The following is a 23,034-nucleotide window of genomic DNA, read 5'->3' as shown; positions in this document are numbered from 1 at the left end:
AAAGCGGAGGACCTTTCCATTAATATTAAGAGCTCATATTTGTTGTGTATATTCTAGAGGTGTCTAGTCTAATTTGGACAAAAAACTAAAATAACAGTTTTTTATACTTAACTCTTCTAAAATGCAGTTTTTGAAATATATACGAAAACTGTAGTTTTTTCTCTTAAAACAAATTGTATAATAAAAATATGGGTTTTTTTTTTTTGCTTAAGTTGACATTTATTATGTTTTTTTTTCAAGTAGTTTTCACTGAATTCTTAACCAATTGTCTTCAAAATATGTCGACAGATAACACTGGGTAACAATTTTCCACTTAATAAAATTTTTCAAAAATACTTATTAAATGTATAGTGGAAGTCTGATTTCATTTGTACCTAAAAAATTTGTACTCAGAACTATCAAATTGTCGGTATTTAAAAATGTTGCCTTTTAAAACTTGTGTCAGTTAAAAAACCAAAATCTTAAATTTAGCAGACTTTTTCGATAGAAAATTCAAATTAAATAGACAATTTGAGAAAATATCCTCTCATTTAAGTGAGCTGTAAAGAGAATCTATTCAATAATGAATTATGTTTCATGGTAGGTAACCATTCACAAAATGAGGTCAAAATTTTCTATACAAATGTTTTATGACTAGGCTCTTACAAATATAAAACCTTTCCCTATACTCTCAAAGTAAATAAATCAAATTAACAGTCCCCATAAAGCTCAATTTACTTAACAAAATATGCAACCTCTCTCTTTTATCAGAGAGACAATTAACATCCCTGCCAGGGTTATGATGAAACGAATCCTTTTACGAGTAAATACCCAAAAGCGTCTATGCCCAACCACAAAAAGCCTATACTTCTTCGAGTATGAAAATATCTCTATCTTTGTTATACGAAAATTCAAACAGAAAGTATCAATTGACTGCACTCTGCGGATAATTGGTAAAATCGACCCCAAAACAAAGAGCTCTTCCAAAACAATATGCACACAAGTAGCGAGTGGATATGGATGATATAAAATCGTTTTCATTGATGCCCTAACCTAACCAACTCAGGAGTAAAAAAAAAAACCCAATTACACAAACAACAAGCAGTCCCCTTTGGAAATATTATGCGAAATGCCTTTACCCAAACACAACTCAATTAATAACCTTTTTCGGCAAAAGACCAGAGTGAAGGAGAGACTTCAACCAATTAACCCAATATTGAATCTCATTCAAAATGTATACAAGGTAACCCTATTTATGGGTAAAATTTATTTAAAGCATGCAGGCTCTGCACACAGATAAGTAAAGCTTAGATTGCATGACAAGTTCAAATTTTAGAAAGCCTCTTTCAGTCGATATAAAACAATAAACTTGTCACTCTTTGACAATTTTTGGTGTCGAGTGGTTTGGGGAGTCTAACCTCTATACTTGCTTATGAGCACTTTGGTTTTTGATATCACCGGAAATTACAAAGTTTCAAAATGGCGAACAAAATCCTTAATGTGCTTTTGTTCAATTTCTACCCTAAAAGCCAAAACGTTGACTTAGGTTTTTTTGGTTTTTTGTGTATGGCTCGTAAAAGTGGTCTTTATTACAGACAACATGGCAATGCATCACATTTTAATGGAGCTGTTTTCTGGCACACAACAAAGTACTATAACTTTCTCGTATAAATGTTTTTAGCCTGCGGTGAGCTAGTCTACATTGTGTATGTGTGTCGTTTGTACCGATACGACGACATCCCAGACACATTTAAAACATTTTGACGGTCATATGTTTGCGGGGGGGGGAAAAGTCTGTGTTGGATATATACAAAACCGCACTTAAGGTTGAAAGTTTTGTACCATACTACACAATTTTAGTACATAGCCAAGCCAGGTACTGAGGCAAAATGTTATAAATTAAATTAAACAAGAAACAAACAAAAAAATATAAGAGAAACATTTTATGTTCCGGTTTTTTTTTTTTTGGTATAGAAACTTTTCATGAAACTGTTTTTGCCTGTTGTTTTATTTGCCTTGCAAACATTTTCATATAGATTTTTTTTTTTTTGTCTGAGAGAGGAAGTATTATAGGGAAATTCAGTTTCAACTTACAGCAGAATGAATGCTTTAAGTTTTGCCTATCGCTTGACATAAGTTTATGGGAAAGCAACAAAAATTAAGCCACAAGGTCGTTGGAGATGAAAATGTTGTCGAGGAAAATTAAAGTAACCATAAAGTTGTTTGTCAAATTATGGTTTAAATTTGGAAATACAATATAAAGTCTTGTGGTAGATGCAAAATTGAAAGTTCATGGGGCGCAAGTTTTCTTGTTTTCGCTTTAAAAAGTTCAAACACATTGTTTTTGGGTGACCACGACAGGTTTTTTAAAATTAAATCTTTTTTTTAAGTTTTGTTGATAGCTAAGACACTGCACCAATGTCTTAAAAAAATGATGATGATGAAGTGCCTGGATGAAGTAAGACGGCTTGAAAGAGGGATGAGACTTAATGCAGAAGAACTGCATCCATGGAGTAAAAAGCTTAAAAAAAAGAGGTTTTTTAGAAAATTGCATAAAGCTTAATTTTTTGCACTGTGTTCAAATTTCTTATATTCTTCAAATCCAATTGTAGGTGGGAAATATCTTCACACAATTTCTCGATGAACTTATTTCCCACCTTAAGTGGGACGTAACTACACCAGGAAAAAGTGAAATTATTTCCCACTAGAGGTGAAGTTATTTCCCATGTGAAGGTAATTCCCGTGAAGTTAGTTCCCTGCACCGTCTGTAAAGCCGGTCAATTGAAGGGTTTACTTATTTCAAACCATCATAATTTACAAGAAAAAGCTTAAAAAAAATAGTTTTTTTATTTTTTATTTTTAAAAGCTTACAAAAAAATTATGCAATTTAAAAGCCAAGTATTTCTTCTTAAGAATAAAACCATTTTTTAATTCTTACAAAAAATATAAAAATAATTTATTGAAAACAATCATTTTCAATATTTTCATTAAAAAAAGCAAAAAAAAAACCTGAATTTTTATCTTCTCACGTCATTAATTCCATTTTTTCCTCTAAGAACCTATAAAAAATGTTATACCATCTCATCTCAAAATATATATATCGATCAGGTCTATGAGACATCTACAAAAAGAGCTAGAATTTTTTTAACTCGATTAAATTTCATTAAAAACAGCAATAAAAAAACATTTATTTTTATGTTCTCAGGCTATGGAATCAATTTTTTTGTTTGACAACCTATTAAAAATATATACCATATGAAAGCTTATTATTTCACCTTTCATATGACGTATCAATCTCATTTCAAAGATGGAATTTTTTAAAGTCAACCATGTCGAATTTCCAGACTGAGATTATGGTACTTCCCACACTGGTGGCTGTTCGGGGGGCAACAGATTTCCACTGGTGTTTTGGGGTTTTTCGCAAGTTTCTTGATTTAACATTGTGTAGCTTGAAGTTAGTCTACCAAATGAAAGGTAATTGTATCAGGATGCTCATAAAAGTTTAATAAAATTTCTATCTGCCCTTAGTCAAAAGTATCTTATTTTATCGTTATCTCAAAATTGTGTTTACGAAAATGATTGAAACTTCGCACAAATTTAGTCGTTGTCATATCCTATCATTACTCCATATATTTTATTCCTGTATCTATTAAAGAAAAAAAGATAAAAATAAAAAACGATGAAAATCGGTTAAAAACGGTAAAAAAACGTGTGTTTTAATAACTTGTTTCTTCCGTTATTCAGTCAAAACTCACTAAACGATTCCAAGTTTTTGCACATGTATGCATCCTTAAAAAAAAAAAAAAAGAGATTTTTTGATCGCTCCAAAAAAAAACTAAAAATCAAAAACTACCCAAAAATACCCCTAAAAAACAAGGTTTTTTTCAAAAATTTATATTTTGAAACGCAGAGTGTTGGAAAAAAATCCGTATCAGACGCTTAATTTTTTTTCCCCTCATCTTTCACCTGGCACCTTTAGAATTGTCAAAAAAAAAAAAATTTCCTACCAAAAATCATCATTATGCCATAGCCCCAACACGTGTTTAACGTTCAAACAAAACGTTATAGCTTAGTTTCAAATTTTTTTTAGAATTTTTTCTTTAATGCAGTTATTCTTAAATTAGTCTCATTTATCTATAGAAAAAAAAAAAACTTTCTACAACTTTGCGTTTAGATTTCAGCTCAAATTTCATCTTTCCGTTTTACCCCTGTTTACCCTATTAAATGAAGGAATTTAAAAAAATCGTTCAAATGTATTTAACTTTAGATTATTATCTTTCAAATAAGCTGTAGAAGATTTTTGTATCTCTAATAGTTTATTTTTAATTTTTAATTGAAATTTTTGCGAGCACTGCGGAACGGGAGAAAATGGCTTCACTTTTTTGTGGTGGCTGCCATGGTTCGTCGATTTATAAGACGTTATCACGACTTCAAAGGAGGATGAGACTTCTTTTTACTTTAAATTTTGTCATGATGTCTTATATAGGTATTAGTTAAATTCTCGTTAAATGATGTATGTATAGGCAAGCCCTCAACTTTAAGAAGCCACCTGCTTCTTTATTTTTCAAATTGATAAAAAAAATCATCCAAACTTATCACTTGAAATGTTATAAAAAAAAACCAGATGTTTCCACCCCTCATCTTCTCAGAAAACCACCTAATATCACTTGTATGAACATTGATTTTCATGTAATTTTTTACGAAACAAAATTTCCTGTCTTCAAAACAATCTTCCTGAAACATAAAACACGAACCCGCAAAAAAGGGTTTCTCATAAAATAATCATCATCTTGAGATTCAAAAACTTCTTCATTAATTTCTGTGATATGTAAATTGGGTATCTTTTTTTTTTGTTGGTAGGTATTCCCCGCAGAGAAAATGCTTTTAATAACCTGTTAAACCTTCTTCAAGTCTATTATTATTATAATTCTTCCACAATTACTTACCTACTTTCTTATCAATTATATCGCACCTGGTATAAGGATTTCTTATATTTTTCTTTTTTCTTTTGGCAAATATCTTTTCTTCTCAACAAAAGAGGCACCCTCAGATATTTAACTCGCCTTCACCATATACCACCTTCATATCTAAGGACTAAATACCTATTTTTTTTTGTTCACAAGAAGTAAAAAAGAATTTAATACATACATTTATCCTTCTGACAAAACAAAACAAAACAACTTTTATTTCTAATTAATGATGGCACAGGCAACCATTATATCTTTCTCCCCTCAGAGGATATAGAACGCACCTGTCAACAGCAGGCAAAAGGAATATAAGGTACTTTTCTTATACAAAAGAACCAAAAGGACTAAAAACATTAGAGAGATACACCACCAAAAATGTTACTTAATCACATCTGTACACGAATGCTGTTGAATGGGCTTCGTCGTTTTGTAAAGCTCCTTTTGGTTGCTGGGATTTTATGATAATGGTTATCAATATTTCAGAAGGAGGAAAAGGGATGGGGGTTCAGAAACCATCTGTCGATTGTTCGATAAGTTATTTATTTTAAATCTTTTTACGTAAATATGTATAAGGAAGTTGTGTAAAAGTTATTGCTTTATTCAAATACTTTTCTTTTAGTTGTCGTGTGTGGCCTAAGGAGTTTTTATTGAACTGCCTTGTCTTAAGGGTTTTTGTTGTTGTTTGGAATTTTTCTTTCCGTCAATTTTACGATTTATTTATTGTATCTTGTTCCAAACATTATACTCATGTTTTAAACTTCCGGTTATTTGTTCATAACTTCTCATTCGATTTCTTAGAAAAAATAAATCAATTTTTCTTATCTTTTACACATAATAAATAATAATGATTTAACATACTAATATTTCAAACAAATTTTAAAGATGAAAAAAAAAATATATTTTTTCACAAAAATCATATATGAACCAAATTTATTAGGTACCTATGTAGGACCTTGATAATTCTGCTTTTTTGGTGAAGTTTTTTTATAAGAATACAACAATGCATGTCCTAAAATTTCACACACGATTGTCGAACGCAACATTTACAAAAATCCAAAAAAAGTCAAAAAAAATACTCCAATTTTTCAGTTGATTATTTTTTCCGGAATTTTGAAAAAAATCCAAAAACCCGATTATACCACTATCAGGTAGCTGAGAATATAAGCTTTCATATGGCACCACTCCCATGTCTCTAGGTCAAAGCGTTCAGCTGCCAGAAGCTTTTTCGCGCCAACAACTTCAAACGCTTATATCTCGGTATTTTGAAGAAAATAAAAAAGGTAGCGGAGACTCTAACCTACATTTGGGTACAACTCCCATCCCTGTAGGTCCACGCGTTCTCAAACCGGGAGAACTTAAAGGTAAAAAAAAAGTTAAGCCCGCTTCTGAAAAAATAGGCATGATGTGCCGGTTTAACATGGAAGATGATTTTTTTTAAATCTGACAATGTGCACACTGTGCACAGCGTATGCCCATGACACAATCTATTATATTGGGGAAATATTGTCTTCCACTTAATCAATTATAACATTTTTTTGGAGCAAAGGGCTTCCTAACAGTCTGTAGGCACACCTCTTTTTTGCGAATTTGGTTTATACTTTTTCATGTCGATAGAACTTTTTTCGGTCTCACTATTTTATAGAGAATCATATATGAAATTGATGTACAATATTCCGAGGAATTCGAATATTGTATTCACAATTCAAAAAACTGTATTTTCACCCTTATAAAGACACTTTTTTGTGACCACTTTTAATTTTTGTCCTGCCTTTAGGCGGACAAAACACGAAATTTTAAACTGATCCAAACGTAAAAAATCAACATCCTACTAAAAGGAGATAACTTGCCTAGCAATTTCTTATAGTTTCAAAATTGATTATCACATCAGGTGACTAACAGCAGCGGTCTATAGTTCAAAGTTTTCAGCCCAAAGATAAAATTAATTTTTTTTGTAATTTAGCGACTGTGCTTAATTAAGTACTTTTTTTTTAAGTGGATGTAGAAAAAAGTTTTTATAGAATATTGATAAGGAGATCCGAAACTGTCTTCTAGATGTTGTATCTAAATGTTGCATTACTTTATAAATAAAAAAGTGATATGTTGAATCTTAATACAAATTAATCGTAAAAAAAGTAAATTTCTGTGTTGGTAAGGAGATAAGTTATACAATTTCACATTATGGTGTGTTAAAATTTAATGTTTTCTAAAGGTTAAACTCTTATCTAATTGAATCTGTAAAAAAAAGTGCAACTAAGTGCAACTCCGACACATTTGCCCTTCTTAAAGTTTTTAGGTTTTGAAAAATGGTAACCTTGTATTCAGCATCCATATTTTAAGTTTTTTTTAAAGATTCAACTTCTTGAATTACAGAACCTGAATCCTTATGATTTTTCCTAAATTTTAAGACCTTTATCTTGGCGATACCATTAATAGAACCCCATTTATAAGCGTTTTAACAAACCATTGGGATCCATTCTTGACACTTTTATGTTTGATCAAAAAGTGGTTTAGGAAGAAAAATGTTTTCATTGAAATAAACACTTAAAACACTTTATTCCAGTACTAAATACAAGCTTTTACCTGGTTGATGAAGATAAACCGGAAAAATAATTTTGTCCGCGTAAAATTGGAAAATACCCCTATGTGCCGTGTGCCGATAGAGGGCTAAATATTGCTTTTCTAATTTTGTCAGTTGTATAAAACGATTAATTTTTTTTCAATACTGTTTTCAGTAAAAGTAGACTGGTCGTCTTCTTTCAAAAAGTAATTTCATTTCAAATTTTTCATGTGTTGTTTTGATATTCACTTTTATGAAAACTGCAGTTTTACGACATCGAGAGAGTAAGTTCGATCCAGCACTTTGAATCAAAGATATTCAAATGTGCATTTCATCAAATAACTCAAAACAGTATACATTTAACGGAAAAAAAAAATGCACGACTGGGTCGCACGAACTTGCTCTTAGAGTTCAAGTTGCTTAAATTTTTAAGACTTTTTATATAGAAAACAAAAAATTAATAAAAAAAACATAAAATTCGGTTTTTTAAAGAATAAAACAAAATCTGAAATCAAATTGCCCTCCAAAACAAGTATGTATGCAGTTTAATTTGATATCTTAAGGTGCATTTTTAGAAAAAAAATTTTCAAAATCGTTAAAGCCATTTTTTGAAAAACAAATTTTTTATAAATATTTGTTTGGACAAAAAGTTAAAAAAAAAAGTTGGTATGCCATTTTGTAGAAATCACTGATCAACATCTGAAAAAAATCAAATCAAAAATCCAAATCAAAAAAAAATTTTCAAATTTTTTAAAAAAATCCAAAAATTATTTTTTTCAAAATTTTATTTTTGGCTTATATTAAAATTATATACCTAAGTGCTTTTTTACAAAAAGTTTCGTTGAAATCGAATAAGTAGTTTCAGAGTAAATCGGATTAAAAAAAAAAAAACGGTTCTTTGGCAGGTACCGTTAATAATGATTTTCAAAATAAAATTTTTTTATTGAAAGATAGACCTTCTTTTAAAACTTACATTTGAATTTTTTTTAACAAAACCGTTTTCGAGATATGTATTTCAATTTTACTAAAATCAGTAAATGACAAGTACCTACCGTTATTTTTGGTCCAAAAAAATTAATTCCAAAAACCCCTCTGGAGAGTCCCCAAATAACGCAACATACCAAGTTTTTCATCAATCGGTCTATCCGTTTAGGGTGTATATTCGTTTACAGACAGACAGACTGACAGACGGAACTTCGGGACAAACTTTTTTGGCATTCTCTATCATCGTAATGTCATAGAAAAATGTTATCTCAACTTTTTTTTTGTACGAATGCATAACTTTATATATTTTTTTTTTTTGTTATTTATCTTCTGGAAAAAAATGAAGTATGTCAGACATCAGACCTGCCAAAATACGAAAACTGAAAGGAAAAGGTTTAAAATGTATGAAAAGATTTCACCCGGTGACAACATTTTTTACTGTTAAATACATGACTTTTTACCAGTTTTAAATTATTTTGGCAGCAATCTTGACACGCACCCCGTTTTGTTATACATCTATAAAAAGGTAAGGAATTACTCTATCTATATCTATTAAATTCATTTAAATTGAACTCAGGGTTCAAAAGTTATAGCCAGATTTCTCGCGGTGGCAGCATTTTTAACTCTTGAATTATATGACATTTTACCAGTTTTAAATTATTTTGGCAAACATCATGACACGCAAGCAAGTTATACATTTATAAAAAGGTAAAGATTTACTCTATCTACTGCTATTTTATTTATTAAAATCGAAAGCTGGGTTCAAAAGCTATAGCTAAATAAAAACAAAAGTTTTACCAAAAAAAATTCGTTTTGAGGAGAAACGACATAAGTCCAGCTACTTTAAAGGCTTGAAAACCCGCTAAGACTTGAAAAAAAAGTTAATATTTTTAAGGTTTTTAAATGCGTCTTTAGCTAGATTATAACTCGGCATACTCTAAATTTGAAGTGTTGTGGAGTTTTAACATAAAAAACAGTTTTTTGTTGCTCCTGAAAAGTTAGTGCTCATGGACTTATGCTGTTTCTGAAATAGCCCCTACAATAATACATCTTGTTAATTTGAAAATAATAAAGTTTCAGTGAATTGGAAAATTTTTAAAAATAAAAATTGTTTTTTATAATTTTTTTTATCTTTGACCTCGAATATCTTTACAATGGTTAGATTAATGAAAAAAGTTATTAAGACCTTTTTTGTGGAGCAATCTGTTTCCTACAATAATATGTCATGCGCGTTTGATTATTATAATTTTTTAATTTGTTACAAAATTAAGAACAATAAACGAATTTTAAAAGATTTTCTCGAATTTTGGACCTCAAATATCTACTAAACGATTAAATAATTGAAAAAAGTGTCAAAGGCCTTTTTTGTAGAGCGTTCTATTTTCTACAAGAATATGTAAAAAAATTTGCTAAAAAGTCAATTAATAAAAAAATGATTTTTTTTAAGTAGAAGCTTGATCTAAAAATGAAAAATTGCGTAGCGGAGGACCTTCCCATTAATATAAAGAGCTCATATATTTGGTGTGTATATTCTAGATATGTCTAGAAATCAATTTTTCGGAGTACAAAATCGAAAAAAACGAATTTCGATTTTTTTGTTTGACCCACCCTAGTGTGTAATGCTTCATTAAAAGTTAATTAGTTTTATTTTTAGAAAAAAAAAAAAATATCAAAAATAATTTCATCTACTACCAAAACTAAACAAAATGCCCCTAATTCTACTTCTAATTTGATTTTCACATTTATACAAATTATACCGATCAAAAACAACTTCTGTCTGCATTATAAATGACCTAGAAAAATATAATATTAATGAGTTGTTAATTTTCTCTTAATTACATTAACCTATGTTTTCAGGCCATCAACCTCAGAATGTCACTCTCTCTATGCCCTCAATAATCCTACACCCTCCTTCAACCCAAAAAAAAAAAAAAATAAAGAAATCCCCAATGGAAAAATATAAAAATTAATAAATTTCGAATAAAAATGAAAGCAATTAATGCCATAGCTATACTCTTTCTCTCTTGTGTGTGACAAGGCGACAACCGAAACAATTTCAATTATTTATCAGAATCACACATCGCATCGCCCAGTAGGTTATTATATACCTACTCCAACACCACACCGCAACTACCTCCACTAGGGACAAAAAGTCACATCAACAACAAGCAAGTTTTTATCGTCAACGTTATTGTGTGTGTTTTCGTATATCGTGTCAAGTGTGTGGTTGTTTTGTTGTTTTCAATTAAGTTTCACAATTCCCCAACTACCTATCAGTCACAACCTCTCACCTCTGCTCGCAGGATACGATAGGATCCACAACATAATTCCAACCGCCCCCTGCTGTGATGTTAGGGCAACCGGGTTGACATAATCGAAAAATATTTGCTATTTTATTTTTATATCTCTTTTTCAATATGTCGTCATCTAAAATTAATACAAAACAACCCCCCTCTTTTGGCGGCTGGCCGGGCAATCACCTCACTAACCGCCATTTTATTTTAATCCCTGTGTTCGCGCAGTGGCCATTAAAATGTTTATCGTTATTGAGTCTTCTCTAAGTCAAACTAAGTCCACATAGCCACCAACAGGTGGTGGGTTAAAACCCCCTTCCACCCCCCCAAAAAACACAAACCATAATATAGGAACTCATCAATTTCAATATTACACCCTTAATAGATGATAGAATAACGGTTAGATGAACCAGCAAAAAATCTGGGTCAAATGAGTGTGGGCTTTGTGGGTTCTATATTTTTTTTTTTTTTTGTGAATAAAAGACAACGGCTCGACAGGTAAACAAAACCACCCCCAAATAAAGGAATAAAAAAAAAAAACCCACACACCCTGAAAATTGGAATTATACAAGTTTGGCTATTAAATCAAAGTTCTTTTGGGCCAGAAATGGAATTTTCATGTTTCGGTGTTTTTTTTTTTATTTTATTTATTTTTTTTTTTTTTGAAGTCAACCCTCACTTTTACTTCCTGTCACCTCATTCCTTTGAAAATTCTTAAGTGACCAACAAAACTTTTTTTTTTGTATTCATTATTTTGTGAACTTTTTTTTCCTAATTAATTCAAAAGCTCACTTTACTCGTAGTTTGTTCGTTTTTTTTTTTTTTTTTGGGTGGTGATTTTGATGATATTCCTTTGGCACCTTTTTTGTGAGAGACATTTTGAGTTCAAAATTTCCTCCTCGGCCCGTACTCTGACGGAAGAATAATGGCGTCGAAATGGGTGATGTGTTGTGTGTTGAAAAATGTTATATTCTGGCCATTCAGATAATAAAGGCCAAAATATTTTTTTTTTTTTTTTTATTTTTTCAAAAAAAAAAAAGTCATTGTAAATGTAAAGTGGGCTAATGGCACTTTCAATAAGAGATATACACTCCGGAAGTTTACTTTCTTTTGAGGACGACAAAGTTTTTTGTTTGTTTGTTATTTTTTTTTTTTTTTTTATATATATTTTTCTAAATGTCATTGAGGTTCTTAGGATTTTTTTTTCTGTTTTTTTTTTTTTTTTTTTTTTTTTTTCTGTAAAATAATAACACAAGTCACGTTTTTATTGAATGTAGTATAGGATTGTGTTGTGATTGATGTTAGGGTCGTATGGCTTAGGGTTATTTTTTAATTTATTTTGACAAAAAAAAAAAGGCATGGTTCTTGGTTGGTTAGTAATGTAAAAAAAAAAAAAATAAGAAACTTTAAGGGGTTACAAGAAAAATTTTATTTTGGTTCATTTTTCTTTTATTTTTGTATAGGAATTTATACCTATACGTGTTGGTCATTGTCAAAAGTTTATATATGAACGTGATTAATGAAAAAATATATTTTTGACAGATATCTTAGAAATGATGAATTTTTCTGTCTGTTTTTTTTTTTTTTTTTTTTTTTTTGTTTCTTATACTTTTGTGACAGATAAAAGATGTAATAAAATGACAAGGAGAAAAAACATTAGTTTCATCAATTTTGTTAAATTTGACACCAAACTCTTGTTTTATGACACACTTTATTTTGAAATAAAAATAAAAATGATGTATCATGACGATAAAAAAAAAACAAAGAAATTAGAAAATGGTTTAATGTCTTGAATATTACTTTATGAGTTATTAAAAATTGTATAAATTTATTTTAGATCATGTTTTTAAAGTAAGTAGGTATTACACAAAGAGCCAACTTTTGAAATAAAGAAATATTTTTTTTAATAGAAGGTTTTTTTTTTTGTATTTCTCGTTAACGACATAGCCGATTTCACCAGCATTTTTAAAAAGAAATGTTAAGGTAATCGTTATATAAATATTAAAAAAAATTAAAAAAAACTAATTTTTTGAATTTTTAAAATAAATTGAAATATTTTTACATATTTATAAAAAATTATTTTTTTTTTTAAACAACTCATACGATTTTCAATTTTTTTTTATACTTTTTTATATATTTTTTCTTATACAAGAATTAAATGGCATACTTGATATTGTGAAAAAATACATTAAATATGGCGTTCAATTTATTATAAAAATTTAAGTAATTATGAAATTCCTTACAAAGTCAAATTAAAAGTTTACCATAATTTTTCTTTTTTTTTTCAAAAAATGAGAAAATATTTTTTGAAAATACTCATTTTTGAAAAAAAAAAGTTGACTACGCCACTATTGTTCTCATAGCCTCATTTAACAAGTGTATAGTAAATTTTTAATAAAAAAAAAATTGATAGGAACCTTTTTTGTAATAATGTACATTTTATTAATATTAAAAGTTATTAAAAGCTTTTTTGTTCTTCAAGTCTCGTGAAACACGTGAATTAAATGAAGATGGCTCTCATTTTTAATTATGTAAATAACAAATTTGTTTCAGAGTTTTTTCTCACTCATAAAGCTAGAACTACATCGAAACACAAAAGGCAAAAAAAGTATAAAAAGTAAACAATAACAAAAAACTACAAAAGTAGTTAAAGCTTAAGCCATATAATGTAAACAAAAACTATAATCAGTAAAGTTCTTATCCAAAATGCTACCATTATAAGAATAGTCTCTTCATGACAAACATTTCAACGAACCGATTTCGACTTAAAGCTTTTTTTCTTAATCAATGCAAAAAGGCAAACTTGTTATACTCATAAATGAACGTTTTCGGGAGTAAAAATTCCCATCTTCAGATTACGAGAAAAATCTAAAATTACATCTATTATATGTATATATTAAAGTTTGGTTTTGTGTACGTTCGCTAACCGGCCACACCGGCTGACTTATTTTCTTAATTTTTTTTTTTAAATCAAAAAGGCATAAGAGGAGAAGGTTTAAGGCAAACAAAAATTTAAGATTTTATAGGGTAAATAGGGGTAACACGACATTGAAAAAAGAGGCTATTTTCTAAACGGTAAGTCGTAAAGGGTTGACTTTTTTTTAAATGATAGACAAATTTATTCAATAGTTAAAAAAGGTATTGAAAAAATTCAAAAAAATTTCAAAAACAATGTTGTGAAGGTTTTTTTGCAGTCATAGACCTTCGACAAAAGACTAATTAGAGGTACGCAAAATTTTGCACAGAAATTTGAGTTACACCACGAGAAAGATATTTAAAAAAAAAAAATTAGGGGTCTAAAACGGATTTTTTTCATAGGCCCTGTATTTTGAAATAAAAATTTTTGAAAAACAACCTAATTTTTAGGGACATTTTTGAGTAGTCTTTTATTTTTTTGGAATTTTCAAAAGTCTGCAAAAAATCTCAAACTTATAGGATATATAGGTTTTAATCATGCGCATGCATGAGTATTATGCATAGGCCATTTTTGCTAAAAGTTTAAAAGTTAACATATATAAACTCATTTTATGAACTTTTCAAGTTTTGATCCTATTTTTACTTTGAAAATTAACTAATTACAGAGTCGAAAATTAAAAATAAATACAAGAAATGGCGGAACGAAGTCCGCCGGGTCAGCTAGTATTTATATAATTTTCTCATTAAATTTTAAAAATAAATTAAATTTAAAAGTGTAAAACAAAAAATATAATAAGATAAAAGTGAATAAATGCATCTGGAATTTTGTTCTCAAATATGTATGTCTTTGGTAAGAATTTGTATAATAAAGATCGTTTGATAATGATGTATTTGTATGAAAAATGACTAAAAACAGAAAAAATTTTAATTTCCAAAAAAAAACGTAATTATGGTACGAACTACATGAACAAAAATATTGTAACTGAAATTACTGAAATATTTTCAAAAAGTTTTTTAACAGCCACAATTGAAATTGATTTTAATTTGTCTAAATTCATTTTTCATACTGAATATGTACAAACTTGTTTTAATTAAAATTTAGTCTAAATTTTTCTCAATTTATTGCCTATGGTATACTCAAGTTGAATCAGCTTTATAAAAACAACGATATGAAAGTTATGTTTTTTTTTTCTACATAAAAAGAGGTCTCCATATGGTAAATTCGATCGTCCTCAAAAAAAACTTCAGGACCATTTTTCAATTTACTCTTTAAAAGAAAAGGGATGTTAATTTAAAATGCTACTTTTAAAAAATAATACCAATTCAAAATTTATAATGACAAATTTCAATGATAAAAATACAAACTTTCAGTAAAAATAAAAACAAAAAAAAATAAAACAAAAATGAATAAATTATTTTCGCATGAAATTTGACAAAAATACTGCTAAAAAAGTTTAAATCAATTATTTTATTTTTTTTTCTTTTTCTTCAAATGTAAATAAATTAATTTATTAATTTATTCCTTATTTTTATATTTTTTCAGGAGGACAAAGAAAATCAAATGCTTTTCTGGATGTACCATCACTTAATATGCATCACTTACAAGTGAGTGATGGAGAGGATCAAGATGTAGATAGACTTCGAACATTTAGTTCATCTAAAGGAGGTAAGTTAAATAAATATCAACACAAAATAAAAATACATACAGTATTTTACTCACAAAAATGAAAGAATAATTAACATAAATTTAAAAAAAAAATCACTTTATTAAAAAAAAAAAATCGAAAATCAAAGAAAGAACAAAAGAAATCAATATATTTTACAATATGCCTCATCCACCTTAAATGCATTAAAATGCCAAATATAAGAAATATTTATATGAATTTCATCTCAATTAAGTGACTCATCAAAAGAATATGATTTTATGTCAGCTCCTCTGTCATCAGTGTGATTATAATTTCATTAAAATCCTTGTTGAATAATAAATTAATATTTGACATTTATATGTCAAAAATAAATCCCACACAAAAGCTCTCTTGTTTCGTCATTTTTGTTTGCCATTTGAAATGGAAACTAATTAATAATGGAAATAATGTCAAGTTCACTTTTGAAGATTTCTTGTTATAATCCTTCTGATGAAAATAAGTCATTTAATGCCACACATATTGACTTTTTGTTTGCTTTTCATTAAATAAACATATTGAGGTAATATCCTTATTAGAAGTTAAGTTAACTTGAAGGATATCTTTTTTCATCAAAAGCTTAACATTTGAATGGATATAGTAAAAGTCCGCACCTTCCGAGAGAGAGATTGAAGAAGAATATTACAAATGAAATTGATATTGTGACCAGAATAATTGATTAAGTTGTTAGTTTCCTTTTTTTGAGATCCTTATATAAATGACGATGATGTATCAATGTAAAAGTTACAATGAAAAGAGAGAGTTAAACAAAACTTTAACTTTTATCAAGTTTTTTTCTTGTATTTTTAGAACTTCATTAAAATTCACCAAAGCATACCAATTTGAATTCATTTTTGGAAAAAAAAAACCCTTTAAATAAAACATCCTTTTTTTTCTTCTACGAATGAAAAAGGACCTTAAAGATAGGATGGAAGTTGGTATTCGTGTTCAAAGTGGTGATTGGGTGTATTTTATTCACATGCGATGTCCCTTTCTCAAGAGGAGAAAGTATTAGCAAAAATAATGGGATCACATCCGGGTTGAGTGTCACTTAAGGGCAAGAATTATGGACACGCATAAATGAAAATGGAAATCTTATGGAAAAATATTTTGCCAAAGTAAAAGGATTTAGCATCAATTTTTTTTTTTTTTTGGTTTGTTTGTTATGAAGATGTATCTTTGTTTTACGATTTGGGAATAATTCTTTTTTTTTCTTTCTTCTTTTTTCGTGTTGTTTATTTTTGAAAGATGAATTAGATACTTGTTGTACATGGTAAATCTAGAAAAAAAAATATGTAGGTCGAGGTCTTAGCTCGACTTAGTCACAAAGATAATATTATAGAAAGGGATGAAGACGTGCGTTCTTTGTATGTGTATATAATCAGTTTGTTTACTCTGTGTCAGAAAAAAAGAAGGATTTTTTCCTTTTAGCAGGATTTTTGTTTACGCTTTCTGCTGCTTTTGATGCTTAATTTCTTGTTGCTTTTTTCTGTATGACTTCTATGTAGCAAAGAAAGAAATTGAAATTCATATTTTTTTTTTTTGTGAAAAGATAGTAAAGATAGTAAACCTCTAGTCTGTTTCTTTGCAAATCAGGTATAGCAATGAATGAAGCTCTGTTACAAAGAAAATCTTCTAACTTTGTAAATTGACTATATACTGAACAGCGTTGCCATATTCCCCGATTTTACGTATTTTATGTCCGATTTTATGTTTAAAAATTATGTAGGTTTTCTCCCGATTTTCAACTTAAAAAAGTATGTGCATACTTTAACATCGTCACTTTTTTCATAGAAACATTTAAAATTTTATTTAAAAGTTGGCAGAACTTCACTTAAACCAAAGATCATATAACTAGTTATATGATCTTTGCTTAAAAATTCCTTTCGTTCAATTGGTTTTCTTTTTTTTAACCGTTTTCGGGGATTTTTCGAAAAAAAAAATTTACCCGAACTTTCAAACGCGATTTTCTCGGAATTTAGAATGAAATCCAAAAACTCGATTATACCACTATCGGGTAGCTGAGAATATAAGCTTTCATATGGCACCACTCCCATGTCTCTAAGTCAAAGCGTTCAGCTCCCAGAAGCTTTTTCGCGCCAACAACTTCCAACGCCTATATCTCGGAATTTTGAAAAAAATGAAAAAAAAAAAATTTGATACCCAAAGGTGACGGGGACTCCAACCTACATTTGGGTACAACTTCCATCTCTGTAGGTGCAAGCGTTCTCAAACCGGGAGAACTTAAAGGTAAAAAAAGTTAAGCCTGATTCTGAAAAAATAGGCATGATGTGCCGGTTTAACATGGAAGATGATTTTTTAAAAATCTGACAATGTGCAAAGCGTAGGCCCTTGACACAAGCTATTATTTGGCATCACTCCCAAAAATTGCTCTCAAGCGATTTAGCTTCTAGGAGCGTTCGATTTTTCGAAAAAAAAAAAATTACCCGAACTTTCAAACGCGATTTTCTCGGAATTTTGAAAAAAATCCAAAAACCCGATTATACTTATACCACCTGTTTCATTCACTATTTGCTTATATACAATTTAAAAATATTTTAAAAGAATACGTGACTAACAAACAGGGTCATTCCGCAATTCATTATCGACAGACGATCTCGTTATGACGTCAGTCTTGCTTCTATGAAAAGCGATAGTCAATTTTTATCAGACGATATTGTTTTGACGATTGAAAAATTTCTTTCTGTAGTTTCAACTTGGAAAACGAACCTAGCCGGATTAAAAGGCAAACACCTTGTGACCTAGGCTAATACGACTATTGAATTTAGAAATAATTTTACACATACATATACGGTATTTTTGGGTACTGTCTAAAACAGAAATATATCTACTTTTTTCAACATTTTTAAACCCAATTCCTGTTTGGGTATTCTAGATTTATTTTTGAAGATTCTCAAACTGTGATGTGGCAAAAATTTTTGATGAAACCGTAGTGATGGAGTTATGTGAAGCAAAAAACGGACAATCACTTTAACGATTATCGTTTAGTCGATTTAATCAATTTAAAAATTACGGAACGACACCCCCCATTTTAAACCTCAAATCATCTCAAAACGAAAAACAAAATTGTTAACAACAAAGAATTCCTTCTACTCTAGTTAAATATTAAAACAAAACCACATCTCAGCCTTTACTCATGAAATAAATGTCCAGGCCGGAATTTGATTTAATGCTTATTGTTTCAACTCAGAACTCAATGACAATGTTTTCTATCGAAATTAAATATTTTGTTTTATTTAAGATCTGTTTTAATTAAACTCTTGATTTTTTTTTAAGTTTTTACTGATTTCCCGATTTTCCTCGACTTTTGATGTGGTAATCTCAAGATTTAAAAAAAATATTTTATGGCAACACTGATCCTGAGAACCATTCCAGGAACTAGGATTCTAAAATGATAGCCTCTGTTAATTTGTATGTTTATTTAAGAGCAACTTGTATGATAGCAGGAATCTGGAGCAGGTATATAATCGTAGGAACTTCCGATGATGGTTTTGAGAAAGAGGCTAGCCAACTTGAGAATTATGCAGCCAACAATAAAATCTTGAAAGGGGTAACAACAACTAATTTAAATTCATCAAACTAAGCTCAACTCCATACTCATACTCCATTAATTAAATACCGAAAAACTTTTTTAATATAAACCCAATTTTATCGTAATATATAATATATAATTGTTAAAGGCTGAAAAACTTTTTTTTTTCACTTAAACTTTTCGAGATTTAACTAGTTAAAATACCTAGTTAGTCAATTTACTACACAAGTAGCAGAAAATACTTAAAAAGGAGCTAAGAAATCTAAAGCGCTTCTGAAAATTATCTTAAAGAAGGATTTAAGACAAAAGCGAATTTTAAAATGAATCGATAGGGTAGGATGGTATAAGAGTGCGCTGTTGATAAGAGTGCGCAAGGCCATTTTCTACGGTTTGAAAGGGAATATAAGACTGAATGCACTTATTTTGGAAAGATCTAAATGAGCTTGATCTGCTGTCAAAATTTCATGCAAATGTGTTTGTAAACAGAGGTGCTAGTTAAGTTTAAGTTTTTTAGCACTTTTTTTTCCAATATTTCTTGCCAAACAAATTAAATTTTCCGCTTAACAACAAAAAATAACAATAAACAAAGTATGGGACATTAAAAAGTCGACAAAAAGAAACATTTGAGGAACGTAAGACTGGTCATAAAGTGCATTGTGAAATATATATATATTCTTCGATTACATGTCTGAGCGTGTAAGAGTGCGCGGGTTATAAGAGCAGTAAATGCTATCCAAGGCTTTAAAATAACTGGCATTTGTCCATATACCAGCAAACAGCAGCTAGAAAAAGCAATTCCAACCAAAAAGAAACCAAATAAAAGTTTTACAAAAAACAAGCGAATGAGAGTAACTAGGAAATATTGAAATTTTCTCGGAACCAGTAATCGAAGACTAAATTGATTGTTCCTGATGCAACTAGTGATGGGTTGAAAAATACTCTGTTTATTTAAAGATAGGCAATTTTATTTGCTAATTTTGTGCGAACTTAAACCTGTGTGCAGCTGCGCACTCTTACAAACTAAGAAGCGCATTCTTACACAATAGTGTGTATAAGAGTGCGCAAATTTCCTAATGTGGTATTTTGTTTATAACTTTTGAATTAATACATTTTTGTTACCAGTTTTAAGTTTTTTTCGTTGCTTTGATTATAAACTAAAAACTATATATAAAAAAAGTAGTTAAATTCTTTTTGTTATTGTTTTATTTGGTATTTTGTCTAAAATGCGCACTCTTATACCACCTTACCCTATATGAAAAAATGGCAAAATTGCTGAACGGTTTTTTGATAACAATACAAGGAGTAGACTTTCGACGAATTGGTTATTAAAGGAAGAGGAAATTTTAACAGAAACTTACTAATAAAGAAGAAAATGAAAAATGTATGTATTAAACCCTAGTTTTTTAAATAAAAATTTTTAAAAAACACCTTGATTTTCAGAGACATTTTTGAGTGTTTTTTTTTTTTTAATTTTGGAAAATTAATATTCGTAAATTTGCAAGAAATCGGAACTTTAAAATGATTTCTTACCATGAAAAGTATTTTTTTACCGTTCTCAACCGTTCTTTATTTATATATTTTTTTGTTGTAATAGATAGATGAATAATATATATTCATAGGAAAAATAGATAAAAAGAATATTTTTCAAAATATTTTAACTATCAAATTTTTGAGATAATGGAAAAAAATGGTCTTTTTTAGCTTCGTATATTATATTTACATAGAACATTTACAAATTTTACTTAACTTTATTTCGCAAGTCAATAACAGTACATGCTCTTCAAGGTAAAAAACCTAAAATTCAAAAAGTTAAAAATTTCTACAAAATACATGTTGCCACGACCGAAATTGAACTTCTTTAAGTTTTATGAAGTTTCTCAACTGTTTTTTTTTTTTTTTTACTAATTTAACATAATTTCAAATCTGCCCTCAGTTGTCTTTCTAGCAGCTCTAATTTTAGTGATACAGGTACTAGTTAAATGCTTAAAATATAGAAAAAAATCGATTATTGAAAACTTAGAACGAAAATATCTCAGAAACGCGAGCTGATAGAAAAAATTTGATTTCGGATTCGAGTTCAACACACTCAATACATTTTGAAAATTATTGTTTTGTTCCTGGCAAAAAACTACTGTAAGCTAGGGAAATGCTTGAAAAGTAGAAACAAAATCGATTATTGAGATTTTTGATTTTAGCATCCCAAAAACCTTTATAAAACTTCATCAAACTTAGTGTAATAATTCAATTTAATTAATAAAAGTATACAATATTCTAGAATTTATTAGTTCAGTTCCATGAGTTCAAAACTAGTTTTTTTCGATTTAATTTTAGTTTAACCAATAACCAAAGCCTTTTTACTTCGTGTTTCTAACGCAATTTTAAAATACATAAAAAAAAACTCTTTGAAAGTGTACCAACTTTTAAATCTTTGTTGATTCTTATCTTGATTCTTATCTTTGTCGATAGTAACGATGCTAAAATCACCAATAACTTTAGAAAGTCGGATATAATTTGAATTTTTTGTACAATTTTTCTTTTGACCCTAGAGTTCAAAGGCTAACTACTAGCTTTTGGATGACAGAATCATCGACATGCTTATGGCACTATATATATCCTATTGGAAGAAGATCAAAATCTTAATTTTAATAGAAGCCAAGCTTTGAAAAAAAAACTCCAAATGAGCGGCTCCGCGAAATTAGGCCCCAGGAAATAAGGCCCCAAAAAAAAAAATTAAATAAGGCCCCAAAAAAATACACACAAAACAACAACAACGAAATGTCTCAAATTTTGGGATGTCATTTCATTTTTTGGGGCCTTTTTTCATTTTGTTTTTGGGGCATAATTTCATTACGAAATAAGGCCCCCATGAAATTAGACCCCAACACTTATTTTGGGGCTTACTTTAATTTTATTTTAAAAACAATTTGGGGCTTTATTTCATATTTCATAATTTACATAAAAATGCTATACTAAATTATCTTTCAAAAAAACTGTTGTAAAATTCCGCTTATCAAGGACCCAGAATTGGCAAAGTACCGCATATTGTGGACTCCCTGTTGGTTAGCAGCAATATCTTTACATTGAAAAGCATTAGTAAGTAACAGAATAGCTGAAAAATCGCGCGATTTTTTAGCTATTCTGTTACTTACTAATGCTTTACAATGTAAAGTATTGCTGCAAACCAACAGGGGTAACAGAAAAGCTGCAAGAAATTGAAAGGCATTCGTTTGCAGCACGATCTTTACATTGAAAAGCATTATTTAATAACAGAATAGCTGAAAAAATCGCTCGATTTTTTCAGCTATTCTATTACTCCCTGATGGTTTGAAGTACTATGTTTACATTGGAAAGCATTAGAAAGTAACAGAATAACTGAAAAATCGCGCGATTTTTTCAGCTATTCTGTTATTAAATAATGCTTTTCAATGTAAAGATCGTGCTGCACTGCAAACAAATGCCTTTCAATCAGGGATCATTGAAAAAAGCATTAATAAGTAACAAATAACCAAAAAAAAAACACAACAACAGTTTGAAACATCCTTGAGGAACAATTTTAAAAGTTCCGTCCATAAAGATGGTTCTGTTGGTTTGGGGTGATATTTCATTACCAAAAATAAATTAATTATGAAAAAGAAAAATTGGGGTCTTATTTCATTTTTCTAAAAAAGTTCAAAACAAGTTGGGGCCTTATTTCATTTATTTTTGGGGCATTTTTTCATTTCGATGGGGCCTTGTTTCATTGGGGCATATTTTCATTATGAAAAAATACCCCAATTTGGGGCCTTATTTCATTTTTTCTTTTGGGGCCCTATTTCCTGGGGCCTAATTTCGCGGAGCCCAAATGAGCCACATTATTAAAAAAAAAAAATGCAATCCTACTCGAATTTTATATAATTGGTCTGATTGTTCTTCAGACAAGTGCGAAATTCTTTCAGTCCCAATTCTAAAATTATCTCTTTCATTAAGTTGGTCAATCAAAGATTTTCACAATATTTTATGCAACGCAAAAAACCTCACGATATCAACAAAAAAAAAAAAATATTGATTATGATTTCTGATCAAACAAAATCCAAAAATAGAATTTGCATACACAGTAAAACTA

General features: G+C 29.2%; 1 protein-coding gene across 2 annotated transcripts in view; it reads left to right on the top strand.

The window, feature by feature from the left end:
• The window catches only part of LOC129906631 (GTP-binding protein RAD), a 191,974-nt gene that overhangs the window by 77,595 nt on the left and 91,345 nt on the right, over positions 1 to 23,034 (top strand). For both annotated transcript variants that reach the window (XM_055982453.1, XM_055982454.1), the window contains exon 4: positions 15,241 to 15,363. In XM_055982453.1, coding sequence (XP_055838428.1) covers positions 15,241 to 15,363 — 123 coding nt within the window. The remainder of the gene's footprint in view (positions 1 to 15,240; positions 15,364 to 23,034) is intronic.

The sequence above is a fragment of the Episyrphus balteatus genome, chromosome 1, assembly GCF_945859705.1.
Source record: "Episyrphus balteatus chromosome 1, idEpiBalt1.1, whole genome shotgun sequence".
Lineage (NCBI taxonomy): Eukaryota > Metazoa > Arthropoda > Insecta > Diptera > Syrphidae > Episyrphus > Episyrphus balteatus.
This window is presented reverse-complemented; position numbering and strand designations above follow the sequence as displayed.